The 17847-nt window shown below is 47.2% G+C and overlaps 1 protein-coding gene across 2 annotated transcripts in view; it reads right to left on the reverse strand.

Moving 5' to 3' along the window:
• Positions 1-6047: 6047 nt before the first annotated feature.
• Positions 6048-17847, reverse strand: part of LOC140386940 (multidrug and toxin extrusion protein 1-like) — an 89995-nt gene continuing 78195 nt past the window's right edge. For both annotated transcript variants that reach the window (XM_072469849.1, XM_072469850.1), the window contains exons 15-17: positions 17304-17398; positions 15712-15793; positions 6048-14225 (exon numbers count right to left, since the gene is read on the reverse strand). In XM_072469849.1, the coding sequence (XP_072325950.1) occupies positions 14020-14225; positions 15712-15793; positions 17304-17398 (383 nt within the window). In that variant the 3' untranslated portion in view covers positions 6048-14019. The remainder of the gene's footprint in view (positions 14226-15711; positions 15794-17303; positions 17399-17847) is intronic.

Genomic DNA, 17847 nt, shown 5'->3' on the forward strand with positions numbered 1-17847 from the left:
CTCTGAAACAGTGCCACAGGATCCTTCGCATCTACTTGAGATGCCAGACAGGACTTCCACCTAATGTCTCACTCATGAGACGACAATGCAGCATTGCTTCAGAGCTCAGCTAGACTTTCCACTCAAATATTTTGAATGGACTAGACTCAGAGGAAATACCCACATAACCACAACTGTGACCTCACGGACACATGGGATTGAATGTTGGGAGTTCTGGAGCTGCGGATGGATTCACTCTGGAACATCCACCATGCTTAGGAAGTCGTAGATAAGACGTTCAGTGAGTTGGTCACACCACAGTTAACAATTACTGAGGGAGATAGGGAATGGGTGACCACCAGACAGAGGAAGGCAGTGAAGGCGTCCCCTGCAGTCATCTCCCTCCAACAGATATACCGTTTTGGTTATTGTTGGTGGAGATGGGCCACCAGGGGAAGGTGGCAGCAGCCAGGTTCATGGCACCTTGGTTGGCTCTGCTGTGCAGGACAGCAGGTAAAAGAGTGGCAGAGCTATAGTGATATGGGGCTCTGCAGGCGTTTCAGCGGATGCAAACGAGACTCCAGGATGGTATGTTGCCTCCCTGGTGCAAGGGTCAAGGATGTCTCGGAGAGGCTGCAGGATATTCTGGAGGGGGAGGGGGGGGGGGGGGGGGGCAGCCAGCTGTCGTGGTGCTCATAGGCACCAATGATATAGGTAAAAAACGTGATGAGGTCCTACAAGCTGAATTTAGGGAGTTAGGAGTTAAACTAAAATGTAGGACCTCAAAGGTAGTCATCTCAGGATTACTACCAGTGCCACGTGCTAGTCAGAGTAGGAATGTCAGGATAGGTACGGTGAATACGTGGCTTGAGAGATGGTGCAAGAGAGAGGATTCAAATTGCTGGGACATTGGAACCAGTTCTGGGGGAGATGGGAACAATACAAACCGGACGGTCTACACTTGGGCAGGACTGGAACCAATGTCCAAGGGGGAGGGTTTGCTAGCGGCGTTGGGGAGGGTTTAGACTAATGTGGCAGGGCGATGGGAACCAATGCAGGAAGTCAGAGGGAATTAAAGTGGGGACAGAAACAAAAGGCAGTAAGGAGAAAAGTGAAAGGCAGGGAAACCAAAGTCAAAAATCCAAAAGGGCCACAGTACAGAGTACAGAGATTGTGGAGAACTCAGTGAATGGGTCCAGTAAGGTTAAGAGAACTAAAACACAGAGAGATTACAAAACATGACCGGACAGATGGTCTGAGAAAGCAGGGCAGAGAGCAAGGGAAATCTAGATTAAACTGCATTTATTTCAATGCAAGAGGCCTGACAGGCAAGGCAGATGAACTCAGGGCATGGATGGGTACATGAGACTGTGATATTATAGCTATTACTGAAACATGGCTAAGGGACTGGCAGCTCAATGTTCCAGAGTACAGATGCTATAGAAAAGATAGAACAGGAGTCAAGAGAGGAGGGATAGTTGTGTTTTTGATTCTGGAGAATATCACGGCATTACTGAGAGGGGATTTATCTGAGGGTTCGCCCACTGAGTCTATATGGGGTAGAACTGAATAATAAAAAGGGAGAGATCACTTTACTATACTACTGTACTGTAGGCCCCAAATAGCGGGAAATGATAGCTGCAAGAAAAATAGGGTGGTAATAGTTGGGGACTTTAACTTGTCCAACATTGAGTGGGATAGCCATAGCATTAGAGAGAAATTTGTTGAGTGTATTCAGAAGGAATTTCTCATTCAGTATGTGGATGGCCCGACTAGAGAGAGGGCAAAACTTGACCTCCTCTTGGGAAATAAGGAAGGGCAGGTGACAGAAGTGTTAGTGAGGGAGTGCTTTGGACCAGGCCCATAATTCCATTAGTTTTAAGATAGCTATGGAGAGTGATAGGTCTGGGCCAAAAGTTAAAATTCTAAATTGGGGCAAGGCCAATTTTGATGGTATTAGACAGGAACTTTCAAAAGTTGATTGGGGGAGCCTGCTTACAGGCAAGGGGATAGCTGGTAATTGGGAAGCTTTCAAAAGTGTGTTAACCAGGGTTCAGGGTAGGCACATTCCTTTTAGAGTGAAGGGCAAGGCTGGTAGAAGTAGGGAAGCCTGGATGACTCGGGATATTGAGGCCCTGGTCAAAAAGAAGGAGGCATATGACATGCATCGGCAGCTGGGATCAAGTGGATCCATTGAAGAGTATAGAAGTTGTCGGAGTAGAGTTAAGAGAGAAATCAGGAGGGCAAAAAGTGGACATGAGATTGCTTTGGCAGATGAGGCAAAGGAGAATCCAAAGAGCTTTTCCAGATATGTAAAGGGCAAAAGAGTAACTAGGTAGAGAGTAGGGCCTCTTACGAATCTACAACGTCATCTATGTGCGGATCCATAAGAGATGGGGCATCCTAAATTAATATTTCTCATCGGTATTTACTGTTGAGAAACGCATGGATGTTAGGGACTTGGGGAAATAAATAGTGATGTCTTGAGGAATGTAAATATTACAGAGAAGGAAGGGCTGGAAGTCTTAAAGCTCATCAAGGTAGATAAATCCCCGGGACCTGATGAAATGTATCCAAGGACCTTGTGGAAGGTTAGGGAGGAAATTGCAGGTCCCCTAGCAGAGATATTTGAATCGTCGACAGCCACAGGTGAGGTGGTGAAGATTGGAGGGTAGCAAATGTGCTTTTGTTCAAGAAGGGCAGCAGGGAAAAACCTGGGAACTACAGACCGGTGAGCCTAACGTCTGTGGTGGGTAAGTTGTTGGAAGGTATTCTGAGAGACAGGATCTACAGGCATTTAGAGAGGCAAGGACTGATTAGGGACAGCCAGCATGGCTTTGTGAGTAGAAAATCATGGGCTGGATTCATGTCTCACGAAATTGATTGAGTTTTTTGAAGGGGTAACCAAGAAGGTAGAAGTGCAGTCGAAGATGTCTACATGGACTTCAGCAAGGCCTTTGACAAGGTACCTCATGGTAGACTGTTGCATAAGGTTAAATCTCATGGGATCCAGGGTGAGATAGTTAATTTATACAAAATTGGCTTAACGTCGGAAGTCAAAGGGTGAAAAGTGCAGAAACGATTTACTAGGATGCTTCCGGGACTTGATGGTTTGAGTTATAAGGAGAGGCTGGATAGACTGGGACTTTTTCTCTGGAGCGTAGGAAGCTTAGGGGTGATCTTCTCGGGGTCTATAAAATAATGAGGTGCGTAGATAAGGTAAGTAGGGGAGCACGGTAGCATAGTGGTTAGCATAATTGCTTCACAGCTCCAGGGACCCAGGTTCGATTCCCGGCTTGGGTCACTGTCTGTGTGGAGTCTGCATATTCTCCCTGTGTCTGTGTGGGTTTCCTCCGGGGGCTCCGGTTTCCTCCCAAAGTCCAAAGATGTGCGGGTTAGGTCGATTGACAATGATAAATTGCCCTTAGTGTCCAAAAAAGTTAGGTGGGGTTGCTGGGTTACGGGGATAGGGTGGATGTGTGGGCTTAAGTGGGGTGCTCTTTCCTAAGAGCCGGTGCAGACTCGATGGGCCAAATGGCCTCCTTCTGCACTGTAAATTCTATGAAGGTAGTCAACATCTTTTCCCAAAGGTAGGGGAGTCTAAAACTAGAGGGCATAGGTTTACTGTGAGGGGGGGGAGAGATACAAAAGGGTCCAGAGGGGCAATTGTTTCACACAGAGGGTGGTGAGTGTCTGGAATGAGCTGCCAGAGGCAATAGTAGCGGCGGGTACAATTTTGTCTTTTAAAACGCTTTTAGACAGTGATATGGGAAAGATGGGTATAGCGAGATATGGGCCAAATGTAGGCAATTGGGAATAGCTTAGTGGTAAAAAACTGGGCGCATGGACAAGTTGGGCCGAAGGGCCTGTTTCTATGCTGTAAACATCTATGACTATGAATTTATTTGCAAAGTCTGGGACCAATTAAGTCTTTCAGAGAAGGCCAATTAGTTGTGCCTACCTCAGAGGAAAAAAATATAGCAAATGGTGTAGGAAGAATAAATCAGGAAAACCCGTTGAAATTTAACGCGACAGTTAAAACAGGGAGAGTGTGGCTTAATTGGATAGTAGGCAAATTTTGGAGCGAAGACAAAGAGATTTTTCACCCTTTGGGTGGGGTAACAGGAGTAAAAGGTCCTCGGATTTAGTCAAGCAACAGTTGCTGGACTGTAGGCACTTGCTGCTCAATGGGTTACAAACGCCACACCCTCACCACTGCACACCTCCCCCCCGCCTGATACCTCGTAATTTCCTGTGACGGCAAGAAGATATAAACGTCAAATCATGATTGGGCAAAATGTAGCTTTTGGAGGTGTTTTCTGTCACTCAGTTCCACAATGAGTTCCAAAACGAATTATCGACTAGAAAGCGAATTAAAGCTCGGAAAATTATTGCTTTGTAACCTTGAGTCCTTGATCAGAGCAAAGTTTCATTCTCAAAGTCGTTATATATTTACCAAGATTAATTTGAACTTTGAAGTGCAAAATAAACTCTTAACTATCGGCTATTGTCAGGTGATAAGGAAAACAAGTGAAAGAACCAGGAATTGTTCAACTGACATTCCAAATTACTTACTTATTTAACATGATTAAAGTTGTTATCACTTTTGGGGATTGCATAAGCATTGAAGGAGGTGCCTTTTTGAGCCAATTGTCTAATTTGACTTTCGTCTTCTCTGTCCCCACAGCAAACCTTTCCTTTTCCGTTTTTAATCTTTCCCTGTATTTATCTTTTGTAAGTTTTACGTTCAGTCTGTTTCCATATGTTTTCAGACCCTGACAACCTGCTGTGTAAACTAATTCTCCTCATCTCTGATTCGCCCGCATCGCAATCAACTGTACGATTCAATGGTGCGGGTGCCATTTTTAATCGCCACCCCAGCACACCAGGAAACCATCTTCACCCCCTGGCATAACCCTCTCCGATCAAGAGTCAAATGGGCTTGCAACTTTGAGCGCAATTCAGCGGCCTCATCTCGCCCGACTTGGCGTCGGGGCGGGGCCATTGATTCATGCTAGAGGCCGCCGTCAGGAATTGCCACGCTCGAAACGTGTCGCGAGATTCAACGGAATCTCGCTCGCGCAGGGCGAGAACCAGGCGCACGTATTTAAATGAGCACATTAGGCTTATTTAAATTTACACTCTCGCAATTCACCAAGGGCCTGGGATTCACCAGCCTTGCCAGCGACGCCTATACCAGGCCATTTGGCCGTGGTTTACAAAGTCATGATGCCACCTCGGGGCGGGGGGGGGTGGTGGGGGTGGGCGGTGTCTCGCCGAGGAGTTGAGACCACCGGGGTGGTCAGAGGCAGGGTCTTCTGGTTATCTCCTCCAGTGAGAGGTTTCTGCTTGTCTACTCTATCAAATCTCTTCATCATTTTGAACATCTTGATTAAGTTCCAAAGCTGTGGAATACTTCGACCAAAGACACCAAAGGTTCATCATGAGAATATAATGCCAGGGTGTGACATTATCATAAATGTACGAACTGCAAGGGTTAATGTAATGTCTAAATCAACCACTAGAGGGAGCTAGATGTACAACTATATAAAGCATTGATGCTAAGCCTTGTGGGTGAGAAATTGAGGAGAAAGATGGAGTACAGATTGAAGGAAAGATAGTGTGAGTGAGAGCAGATGTATAGTGTAGAGATTAGTAGTAGATGAGTGTAGATTTACTATCAACTGTGTATTATACAGGAATATGATAAAATTCAATTAATTCAATTGATATTAAAATTCAAATCCAATTAAGTAGTGTTAATAAATTCATATCTTTGTTCAATTTAAAAGCTATTTGTGGTCTTTGTGAACACAATGCCAACCATCCTGAATTTAGGAACACAACACCAGGGTTTGGGCATCTACTCGGAGCTGGAGAGAAACTCGTAGTGGGATGGGGAGGATCCAGTCATCATGATCCCTAGACAACAACATAGATGGGACAAAGAAGGAGGTTCTGCATAGTCATGGGGGGTGTCCTGAGTTGAGACCCCTTAAAACCGGATAGCCAGGGTAACACTAGAATAGTTCTACATAAGTTACAGCAAGAAGTCTTACAACACCAGGTTAAAGTCCAACAGGTTTATTTTGAATGAGTAGATTTCGGAGCGCAGCTCCTTCCTCAGGTGAATGAAGAGGTGGGTTCCACATACACATATATAGACAAAGTCAATGATGCAAGACAATACTTTGAATGCGAGTCTTTGCAGGTAATTAAGTCTTTACAGGTCCAGACGGAGCAACTGGAGAGAGGGATAATCACAGGTTAAAGAGGTGTGAATTGTCTCAAGCCAGGACAGTTGGTAGGGCTTTGCAAGCCCAGGCCAGATGGTGGGGGGGTGAATGTAATGCAACATGAATCCAAGGTCCCGGTTGAGGCCGTACTCACATGTGCGGAACTTGGCTATCAGTTTTTGCTCGGCGATTCTGCGTTGTTGCGCGTCCTGAAGGCTGTCTTGGAGAACGCTTACCCGGAGATCAGAGGCTGAATACCCTTGACTGCTGAAGTGTTCCCCGACAGGGAGGGAACATTCCTGCCTGAAAGAGTGGCTGAAAGAGTGGTGTGGGAATGAGGGGTTCCTTTTCATGGGACACTGGCATCAGTTTTGGGACAGGGGGGACCTATACCGTTGGGATGGTCTCCACCTGAACCAAGCTGGGACCAGTGTTCTGGCGAAAAGAGTAAATAGGGTGGTCAATAGGACTTTAAACTAAAGATTGGGGGGGAAGGGAAAGTCAGGGAACCAAGAGGTGAAATAATCAGTGGGAAGCGTAGCTGTTTAGGAATACAAAAAAGCACGAAAAGACAGAACTCAGGAGAGGTTACAATAGTCCTCATCCCACAAAATATGACACAGTGTATGGAAAGGCTCAGTAAACCAAGGTCCACCACATTAAGAAAACAAAAAGGGACGGTCAATAGAGAATTAAAGGTGCTATATTTAAATGTGCGCAGTGTACGGAACAAGGTAGATGAGCTTGTGGCCCAGATTGTGACTGGCAGGTATGATGTGGTAGGCATCACAGAGACATGGTTGCAGGGGGTTCAGGACTGGCATTTAAACATCCAGGGATTCACAACCTATCGAAAAGACAGAGAGGTGGGCAGAGGGGGCGGTGTTGCCTTGTTAATTAGGAATGAAATTAAATCAATAGCACTAAACGACATGGGGTCGGATGATGTGGAGTCTGTGTGGGTAGAGTTGAGGAACCACAAAGGCAAAAAAACCATAATGGGAGTTATGTACAGGCCTCCTAACAGTGGTCAGGACCAGGGGCACAAGATGCACCACGAAATAGAAAGTGCATGTCAGAAAGCAAGGTCACAGTGATCATGGGGGACTTTAATATGCAGGTGGACTGGGTAAATAATACTGCCAGTGGACCCAAGGAAAGGGAATTCATTGAATGTTTACAGGAGGGCTTTTTGGAACAGCTTGTGATGGAGCCCACGAGGGAACAGGCCATTCTGGACTTAGTGTTATGTAATGAGCCAGACTTGATTAAAGATCTTAAAGTAAGGGAGCACTTAGGAGGCAGTGATCATAATATGGTCGAATTCAATCTCCAATTTGAAAGAAAGAAGGTAGAATCAGATGTAAAGGTGTTACAGTTAAATAAAGGTAACTACAGGGGCATGAGGGACGATCTGACGAAAATCGACTGGGAGCAGAGCCTAGTGGGAAAGACAGTAGAACAGCAATGGCAGGAGTTTCTGGGAGTAATTGAGGACACAGTACAGAGGTTCATCCCAAAGAAAAGAAAGGTTATCAGAGGGGGGATTAGGCAGCCATGGCTGACAAAGGAAGTTAGGGAATGCATCAAAGCAAAAGAGAAAGCCTATAATGTGGCAAAGAGTAGTGGGAAGTCAGAAGATTGGGAAGGCTACAAAAACAAACAGAGGATAACAAAGAGAGAGATAAGGAAAGAGAGGATCAAATTTGAAGGTAGGCTAGCCAGTAACATTAGGAATGATAGTAAAAGTTTCTTTAAATACATTAAAAACAAACGGGAGGCAAAAGTTGACATTGGGCCGCTCCAAAATGACGCTGGTAATTTTGTGATGGGAGACAAGGAAATAGCCGAGGAACTGAATAAGTACTTTGCGTCAGTCTTCACAGCAGAAGACATGAGTAATATCCCAACAATTCCGGAGAGTCAGGGGACAGAGTTGAATATGGTAGCCACCACAAAGGAGAAAGTGCTAGAGAAACTAAGAGGTCTAAAAATTGATAAATCTCCGGGCCCCGATGGGCTACATCCTAGAGTTCTAAAGGAGATAGCTGAAGAAATAGTGGAGGCGTTGGTGATGATGTTTCAAAAGTCACTGGAGTCAAGTAAAGTACCAGAGGATTGGAAAATCGCTGTTGTAACCCCCCTGTTCAAGAAGGGAACAAGGAAAAAGATGGAAAATTATAGGCCAATTAGCCTAACCTCGGTTGTTGGCAAGATTCTAGAATCCATTGTTAAGGATGAGATTTCTAAATTCGTGGAAGTGCAGGGTCGGATTAGGACAAGTCAGCATGAATTTAATAAGGGGAGGTCATGCCTGACAAACCTGTTAGAGTTCTTTGAAGAGATAACAAATAGGTTAGACCAAGGAGAGCCAATGGATGTTATCTATCTTGACTTCCAAAAGGCCTTTGATAAGGTGCCTCACGGGAGACTGCTGAGTAAAATAAGGGCCCATGGTATTCGAGGCAAGGTACTAACATGGATTGACGATTGGCTGTCAGGCAGAAGGCAGAGAGTTGGGATAAAAGGTTCTTTTTCGGAATGGCAACCGGTGACGAGTGGTGTCCCGCAGGGTTCAGTGTTGGGGCCACAGCTGTTCTCTTTATATATTAACGATCTAGATGACGGGAGTGAGGACATTCTGGCTAAGTTTGCCGATGATACAAAGATAGGTGGAGGGGCAGGTAGTATGGAGGAGGTGGGGAGGCTTCAGAAAGATTTAGACAGTTTAGGAGAGTGGTCCAAGAAATGGCTGATGAAATTCAATGTGGGCAAGTGCGAGGTCTTGCACTTTGGAAAAAAGAATAGAGGCGTGGTCTATTTTCTAAACGGTGACAAAATTCATAATGCTGAAGTGCAAAGGGACTTGGGAGTCCTAGTCCAGGATTCTCTAAAGGTAAACTTGCAGGTTGAGTCCGTAATTAAGAAAGCAAATGCAATGTTGTCATTCATCTCAAGAGGCTTGGAATATAAAAGCAGGAATGTACTTCTGAAGCTTTATAAAGCATTAGTTAGGCCCCATTTAGAATACTGCGAGCAATTTTGGGCCCCACACCTCAGGAAGGACATACTGGCACTGGAGCAGGTCCAGCGGAGATTCACACGGATGATCCCAGGAATGGTAGGCCTAACATACGATGAAAGTCTGAGGATCCTGGGATTATATTCATTGGAGTTTAGGAGGTTGAGGGGAGATCTAATAGAAACTTACAAGATAATGAATGGCTTAGATAGGGTGGATGTAGGGAAGATGTTTCCATTAACAGGGGAGACTAGGACTCGGGGGCACAGCCTTAGAATAAAAGGGAGTCACTTTAGAACAGAGATGAGGAGAAATTTCTTCAGCCAGAGAGTGGTGGGTCTGTGGAATTAATTGCCACAGAGGGCGGTGGAGGCCGGGACGTTGAGTGTCTTTAAGACAGAAGTTGATAAATTCTTGATTTCTCGAGGAATTAAGGGCTATGGAGAGAGAGCGGGTAAATGGAGTTGAAATCAGCCATTATTGAATGGTGGAGTGGACTCGATGGGCCGAATGGCCTTACTTCCACTCCTATGTCTTGTGGTCTTATGCCTGGTGATTGTCACGCGATGTCCGTTCATCCGTTGTCACAGCGTCTGCATGGTCTCGCCAATGTACCGCAGTACATACTCGTGCGATACTCGTGCCACTCGGCCAACGTTGTCTACCTGCAGGAAAGGATGTCCCGAGGTGTGGTACTTTGGCGACTTGAGGGGGGGGGGGGGGAGTTCCAGGGAGTGCAAATGGGTCAAGATGGTATCCTAATGTGCGCACTGCGCACTGGGGTGGACTTCCAAAATGAACTGAGTTGATGGTGAGGCAAGCGGGTCAAAGGCATCGATATGACATGGAAGCCCTGCCTGCCTCCTTGCTCTTCATAGTTCTGAATTCCCATGCTCTGAGGGAGCCCCTCCCCCCACTCCAAGGGCCCCTGCTCTGAGGCCCGCGTTGAAATACCCCTCACCACGCTCCGGCGTCCGCTCCGAGTTCCGTTCCGAGGCCTTCTCTCTGTCCACGCTTCACCCGTCAGAAGCTGGCTCTGCAGCATTTTTCACGTGTGTTTGGCTGGCCTCGGACTCCCTGGGAGGTTCCCTTGGGTCCCCTGGTTCCTGTGGACCCCAGTTTGGTATCCCCTCTCACAGGTTTGTAGGTGTGTGATTCCACAAACTGCGAGTGACACTCCTTTACTGGGAACACCTGACACAGGGTTGATTCCAAGGGCGGTCTCCGTTGCCCCCACGCCGATATTGTCATCGGCGGTCGGAGGGAGAATCCATTCTCTGGATACTGGTGGAGGCTGGTCAGGGGGTGGGTCGTGGGGTCGCAGTTTGGGTATCGGGTGAGCACACGGCCGGTGCCATGTTGCTCGCCGCATGTGTGGCCCAGGATCCAGCTATCCTTTCTGCGCGATCCGTGGCTGCTTCATGCGGAGCCGGTGCTAGCCGCTCACCGGTACCGGAATCGGTCGATTTGCCGGATGTGAAATGCCACTGGCCTCGGCACTTAGCCGCTGGAACGGAGAATTGCGCCCCAAGACTGTGTTAAAGCTGATTGGGACATGTGTTCAACTCAACTCACCTCACAGGGTTAACATTTCAGCACACAGTTTTGTGCAGATAATTACTGGTCTCAGAAAGTAAAGGGAAGGCATTCAGTGCAAAGAAAAAAGGGAAAGGACTTGCACTTCAATAACATCTTTCACATCCTGATGGTGTCTCTAAACAGTGTGCAGCCAATCAAATACTTTTGAAATGTTATTGTGTCCATGAATATTTGCATTCAGATTTATTATCTTGCCACATAAATAGTATCACCCGTGAAAATGGAAAAAGATAATAATGGAAACATTTCATTACAAGTAAGAGTAAAGGTTTATTTGTTGGGAAGGAAGGAAGGCAAGAATTTAGAGACATGGTCCCATTAATACCAGAGGCTGTTGTCCCAATGTTGCCAACTAGTTGGGTACACTCACCATATCAGTCTGGTTGGCCGGTCTTTCCTCCGAACTGTAATATGCAGGCACTCACTTCTGCTTCATTGGTGAAAAGGCACTCCAATAATGAGATAGCATACAGAGGAGGCATTTTTCCACTCTTGGTGATGGACATTGTAGTCCCCACACCCAGTGCACATTCTGTGCCCTTGCCGCCCTCAGTGCTTCCTCCAAGGGGCGTTCAACATGAAGGAGTGCCGATTCACCAGCTGAGGGGGTGGGTGTGGAGTCTGAAGAGATAGGCGAGATACTAAATGAATATTTTTCATCAGTATTCACTCAGGAAAAAGATAATGTTGTGGAGGAGAATTCTGAGCCCCAGGCTAATAGAATAGATGGCATTGAGGTACGTAGGGAAGAGGTGTTGGCAATTCTGGACAGGCTGAAAATAGATAAGTCCCCGGGACCTGATGGGATTTATCCTAGGATTCTCTGGGAGGCCAGGGAAGAGATTGCTGGACCTTTGGCTTTGATTTTTATGTCATCATTGGCTACAGGAATAGTGTCAGAGGACTGGAGGACAGCAAATGTGGTCCCTTTGTTCAAAAAGGGGAGCAGAGACAACCCCGGCAACTATAGACCGGTGAGCCTCACGTCTGTAGTGGGTAAAGCCTTGGAGGGGATTATAAGAGACAAGATTTATAATCATCTAGATAGGAATAATATGATCAGGGATAGTCAGCATGGCTTTGTGAAGGGTAGGTCATGCCTCACAAAACTTATTGAGTTCTTCGAGAAGGTGACTGAACAGGTAGACGAGGGTAGAGCAGTTGATGTGGTGTATATGGATTTCAGCAAAGCGTTTGATAAGGTTCCCCACGGTAGGCTATTGCAAAAAATACGGAGGCTGGGGATTGAGGGTGATTTAGAGATGTGGATCAGAAATTGGCTAGCTGAAAGAAGATAGAGGGTGGTGGTTGATGGGAAATGTTCAGAATGGAGTACAGTCACAAGTGGAGTACCACAAGGATCTGTTCTGGGGCCGTTGCTGTTTGTCATTTTTATCAATGACCTAGAGGAAGGCGCAGAAGGGTGGGTGAGTAAATTTGCAGACGATACTAAAGTCGGTGGTGTCGATAGTGTGGAAGGATGTAGCAGGTTACAGAGGGATATAGATAAGCTGCAGAGCTGGGCTGAGAGGTGGCAAATGGAGTTTAATGTAGAGAAGTGTGAGGTGATTCACTTTGGAAGGAATAACAGGAATGCGGAATATTTGGCTAATGGTAAAGTTCTTGAAAGTGTGGATGAGCAGAGGGATCTAAGTGTCCATGTACATAGATCCCTGAAAGTTGCCACCCAGGTTGATAGGGTTGTGAAGAAGGCCTATGGAGTGTTGGCCTTTATTGGTAGAGGGATTGAGTTCCGGAGTCGGGAGGTCATGTTGCAGCTGTACAGAACTCAGGTACGGCCGCATTTGGAGTATTGCGTACAGTTCTGGTCACCGCATTATAGGAAGGACGTGGAGGCTTTGGAGCGGGTGCAGAGGAGATTTACCAGGATGTTGCCTGGTATGGAGGGAAAATCATATGAGGAAAGGCTGATGGACTTGAGGTTGTTTTCGTTGGAGAGAAGAAGGTTAAGAGGAGACTTAATAGAGGCATACAAAATGATCAGGGGGTTGGATAGGGTGGACAGTGAGAGCCTTCTCCCGCGGATGGATATGGCTGGCACGAGGGGACATAACTTTAAACTGAGGGGTAATAGATATAGGACAGAGGTCAGAGGTAGGTTCTTTACGCAAAGAGTAGTGAGGCCGTGGAATGCCCTGCCTGCTACAGTGGTGAACTCGCCAACATTGAGGGCATTTAAAAGTTTATTGGATAAACATATGGATGATAATGGCATAGTGTAGGTTAGATGGCTTTTGTTTCGGTGCAACATCGTGGGCCGAAGGGCCTGTACTGTGCTGTATTGTTCTATGTTCTATGTTCTATAACACTGCAATGAAGTTACTGTAAAAATCCCCTCGTCGCCACATTCCGGCTCCTGTTCGCGTACATAGAGGGAGAATTCAGAGTGTCCAATTCACCTAACAAGCACGTCTTTCGGGACTTGTGGGAGGAAACCGGAGCACCTGGAGGAAACCCACGCAGACACGGGGAGAACGTGCAGACTCCACACAGACGGTGACCCAGGCTGGGAATTGAACCTGGGACCCTGGAGCTGTGAAGCAACAGTGCTACCCACTGTGCTACCGTGCCGCCCTAGGTCCAGAGTGGGGTCCAGAGTCAATGTTGAGGACTCCCACGGCAACTCTCTCCTGACTGTATACCACCGCGCCGCCCCCTCTGTTAGATCCGTCCTGCTGGCAAGACAGGACGTACCCAGGGATGGGGTGGCGCTGAAAACGTTGTCTGTAAGGTGTGGTTCCATGAGTATGATCGTGTTAGGCTGTCGACCAGTCTGTGAAAGAGCTCTCCCAATTTTGGCAGGATTCATTTCACCATTCCTGTTGCAGAACCTGTTCAATTCTCATTGAAGATTGGGCAAGTTCTGCAACAAATAGCTAATCTGCACCCATCAATTCATTGCCCAAGCAGTGAAGGTGAATATGACTTGCTCATGCCTGACTGGAATGTGAATAGTCCATCAGATCCTTGGGTATCTGTTCAGTGCTGAAGATTCTGAATGCCGCCCTGTTATTGGTGGAAAGTTGGAATCTCCCAGTTTGTCTGCAGTTCAACGCAAACTTTAGTCTTCCTTAGTCTGTTGGTCAAAGCCTCACATTGCCGTTCCTAGGGCCACGGAAAGTTACCCGGATTCCTGTTTGTCCCTGCAAAGTCTCTTGGTGTCTACATGTTCTTCAGCAACAGTCCAATTGCCAGGATAAGTGGTCCCGAAAGGAAGGCTAGGCCACGACGAATGATCAGCTGTTTCACGGTTAAAATTTCGCAAACACTCGTTTTTGGGGCAAAGCTCTCCCTTCTCAGATGTTCGGGGCCAACGTTGTTTTCCACCGGACCGACCTCAATGACTGCAATGTTTCCTGGATGGGCTCCTGCAAAGCAAAATGATAGTGAAGTGTTGTAAGTTCAATATTGTACCAGGAAACTAAAAGATCGAGTGTAAATTCTCCGTTCCTGCGACAAAGTGCCGACGCCGGCGTGGGACCCATGGTGTTTCACGACCGGCAAATCGGCGCAAACCCCTCGCCGATTCCGGTACCGGTGCGGGGCTGGCACCGGTCCATGTGAAATGCCCATGGATTGCGGCAAAAACGGCCAGAGAATGGCCGGGTCTTGATCCGTGCATGCGCAGGGCTGCCAACCTGCATCGGTCACACCGCACAACATGGCGCCGGCTGTGCGCCAACCTAACCCGCAAACTACGACCGCACACCCCACCTCACCACCAGTCCCCCCAGCCCTAGCAGACACGTGCTTAACTGGGCTGAATTATATTGCTGAAGAGTATAATTATCTCCTGCCTGTTACCACCTGCTCACCTGAAGGTTACACTCCTCATTGCAAGGTCAAGGGAGATTAAGCATGGATGTATATTATTAATTATGCACGATGTGCAGTTTAGTACAGCGGTACCCATGAGAAACGTTTATTTTTATTTTTAAAATAAATTTATTTACCCAATTCATTTTTTCCAATTAAGGGGCAATTAACGTGGCCAATCCACCTACCCTGCACATCTTTGGGTTGTGGGCGCTGTTATAACCTGCCTGCTTACCATTGGCTGGGGACTAATGACAAACCCACAAGCCTGTGAGAGTATGAGCTTCCCCAATGAGGGGGGGGGGGGGGGGGTGGAGAAATCATTAGCAGACTCCCTGTATAAATAAAGCTGGCCAGGTTGGAACCAGCAGGAAGGAGTAAGCAGCAAGTGAAGTTGCTGCTGCTGTATATATTATTGTAAATAGATGTTATTTTTTTGTACCCTTGAAACTCGTGCTGGATTCTTCGTGGCCCTCACAAAAGGGGCGAAACCCACGCAAACACGGGGAGAATGTGCAAACTCCACACGGACAGTGACCCAGAGCCGGGATCGAACCTGGGACCTCGGTGCCGTGAGGCAGCAGTGCTAACCACTGTGCCACCGTGCTGCCCAGAAACCTTTATGATTGTATTTATAATAGAGATGGAGTGGCTTGATAGGCATTACTCCTACCTCTGAGTTAGATGGTTCAGGTACCATTCACAGGACTGGCTAGCTATGAAGGGACCCAACACCTGGGTGTTAGCAAACCAGCGTGTATTGGTGTTGATCCCCAGACGGGGTAAATGGGGAGGGCTAACAGCAGGAAGGGCATTTAATTCTATTTTTTCAATCAAAAAACACCCACTAAATTCAGAAACGATGGTTGATATGAGGTTACATTGTGGGGACCCGTGCAACATGGGAAAAAGCTGAAAGAGGAACATTATCATGGCTATAATGGAACTGCCTAAGGAAAAAAAAGCATTATGCTGCAAAATACTATTCAAAAAAAAATTCAATGGTGTTATTAAAGGTTGGCATAAAATTGTTCATACCTGTAGAGATATTCTCAGTTTGGCCACCAGAGGTGCTGTGAGAGGGCCCCACGTCTTTCTTCACACCTGCATTTATTAGAGCCTTAAATAAAGGGAAAGGATAGGCTTTATATCCAAAGCACATCTCATTACACATCTTGACTTTGCTCACGGTGTATATTATGAACCAGCTTTGGCTCAGTGGGTAGCAGGCCCGTCCCTAATTCAGAAAGATTTGGGTTCAAGGACATGAGCACAAAAACGTGAGGCAGATGCTCAGGGTCAGCACTGAGGGAGTGCTGTCCTGTCGCAGGTGGTGCCTTTCAGCTGAAATGTTAAACATAAGGCCTTGTCCGCCCTCTCAGGCGGATGTAAAAGGTACCTTGGCATTATTTCCATGAACAGCTAGTTACCCTTGGTATCCTGGCCAATATTTGTCCCTCAATTCAACGTCGTAAACATAGATCATCTGATCATTATCAAATTGCTGTTGGTGGGAGCGTGCTGTACGCAATTTGGCTGCTATGTTACAACAATGGCAACACCCCGCAAGAAATTAATTGGCTGCAAAGTGGCTTGGAATATCCGGTACAGTGACAAGGCACTGTATAAGAGTCAGATTGACCTGTACGCCAGATTGGGGTCAAAGTCCGCAGTGCTCCTGCATCAAGAACTTTTAGTTCTGGTAGCGCACCCCAGGACACGTCGATCTGAGTTACATTCAAACTCAAGCAGCAGAGGTGAACCTGCTGCGCTACCCAGTCTATCTCTTCGTTTAATTTTTAACGAGACTGTTCAGGGTCAAAACTAACCTCTAGAAGGGACATTCTGCCCAATTTACCATATGGCAAGGAGGCACAGTGTCGCGTTCCAGTGCATTGTGCCACAGAGTGATTTTCATCTGCGATGGGGAGGGGGGATAGCAGACATTTTAGCATTGGGAGGTGGACAACATGGCCGTTCAGTAACCCAGAGGCTCTCTTAGTTAGCCCCCAGATGAGCAGGTGAAGAACGATATTGAGAGAGCAGCAGGGTCACAATGGCTGACTGCCTCCTCTCCCAGCTGGCGTCAAACATGGAGGGAGGGGGGCGGCATGTGGCGCAGTGGTTAGCACCGCTGCCTACGGCGCTGAGGACCCGGGTTCGATCCCGGCTCTGGGTCGCTGTCCGTGTGGAGTTTGCACATTCTCCCCGTGTTTGCGTGGATTTCACCCCCACAACCCAAAAATGTGCAGGTTAGGAGGATTGGCCACGCTAAATTGCCCCTTAATTGGGAAAAAAATAATTGTGTACTCTAAATTTATAATTAAAAAAACACATGGACAGAGGAGACAAGGTGCTGGATTCTCTTGTCCCCCAGCCGAGTGTTTCTCGGAGGCGTGTCACCCACTGGTGATGGGATTCTATACTCCCCGTCGCTTGTCAATGGGATTTCTCCACGAAGCCACCCCATGTCGCCGGGAAACCAGCGAGGAGTGGTGGGGAGGTGGGTGCACTGCCGGCAGGAAAAATGAATCTCAACGGCTGGAGAACACGGGCCAAGGGGGAGGAGAGAAGATGAAAAATATCAGAAATTATTGCCGCAATCTTGAATTTCTATTTTCTGCTCTTACCTGATTGGATGCTTCGTTCCAATTCATTCTGCAAATCACTATCTGATAGAAGGTAAACTGGCAAAACACACAGATGATTATTCCGTACCAAAAACCTGCAAAATAGGCATGGTGCAGTAAGCTCCGAGGCAACAGTGCTAGGTTTCCCTCCCAACATTTGACCCCCTTTCCAATTCCTCTCGGAGAGTGTGATAAGCCTCACTAGGACCACGGGGAATCACTCATCAATCTCCCCGCGGGGCCTCGGGGACTAAGAGTTCCCATGGTAACGGGCGAAGGCCCGCCCAGCGTGGGACACGTTACTGAGCCCTTTCACCACCGCCCCAGACACGGACCGGTTGTTGTGTTCATTCTGTGGGGACACGTGTGCTGCGTGCCTTGGGTGCGGCTTTACTTTTGAACTTAGAATAATCTGTCCAAACCTCCATTTTCGTGTCTCCTGGATTACTACGGTTTTGATGAGGAGCAGGGCCGGGATAATAGACAGCCCCGCTGGAAACAAAACAACAACTCCGGTAAGGAAACGTACGGAGAACCCGCTGCT

Source organism: Scyliorhinus torazame, chromosome 12, assembly GCF_047496885.1.
Source record: "Scyliorhinus torazame isolate Kashiwa2021f chromosome 12, sScyTor2.1, whole genome shotgun sequence".
Classification (NCBI taxonomy): Eukaryota; Metazoa; Chordata; class Chondrichthyes; order Carcharhiniformes; family Scyliorhinidae; genus Scyliorhinus; species Scyliorhinus torazame.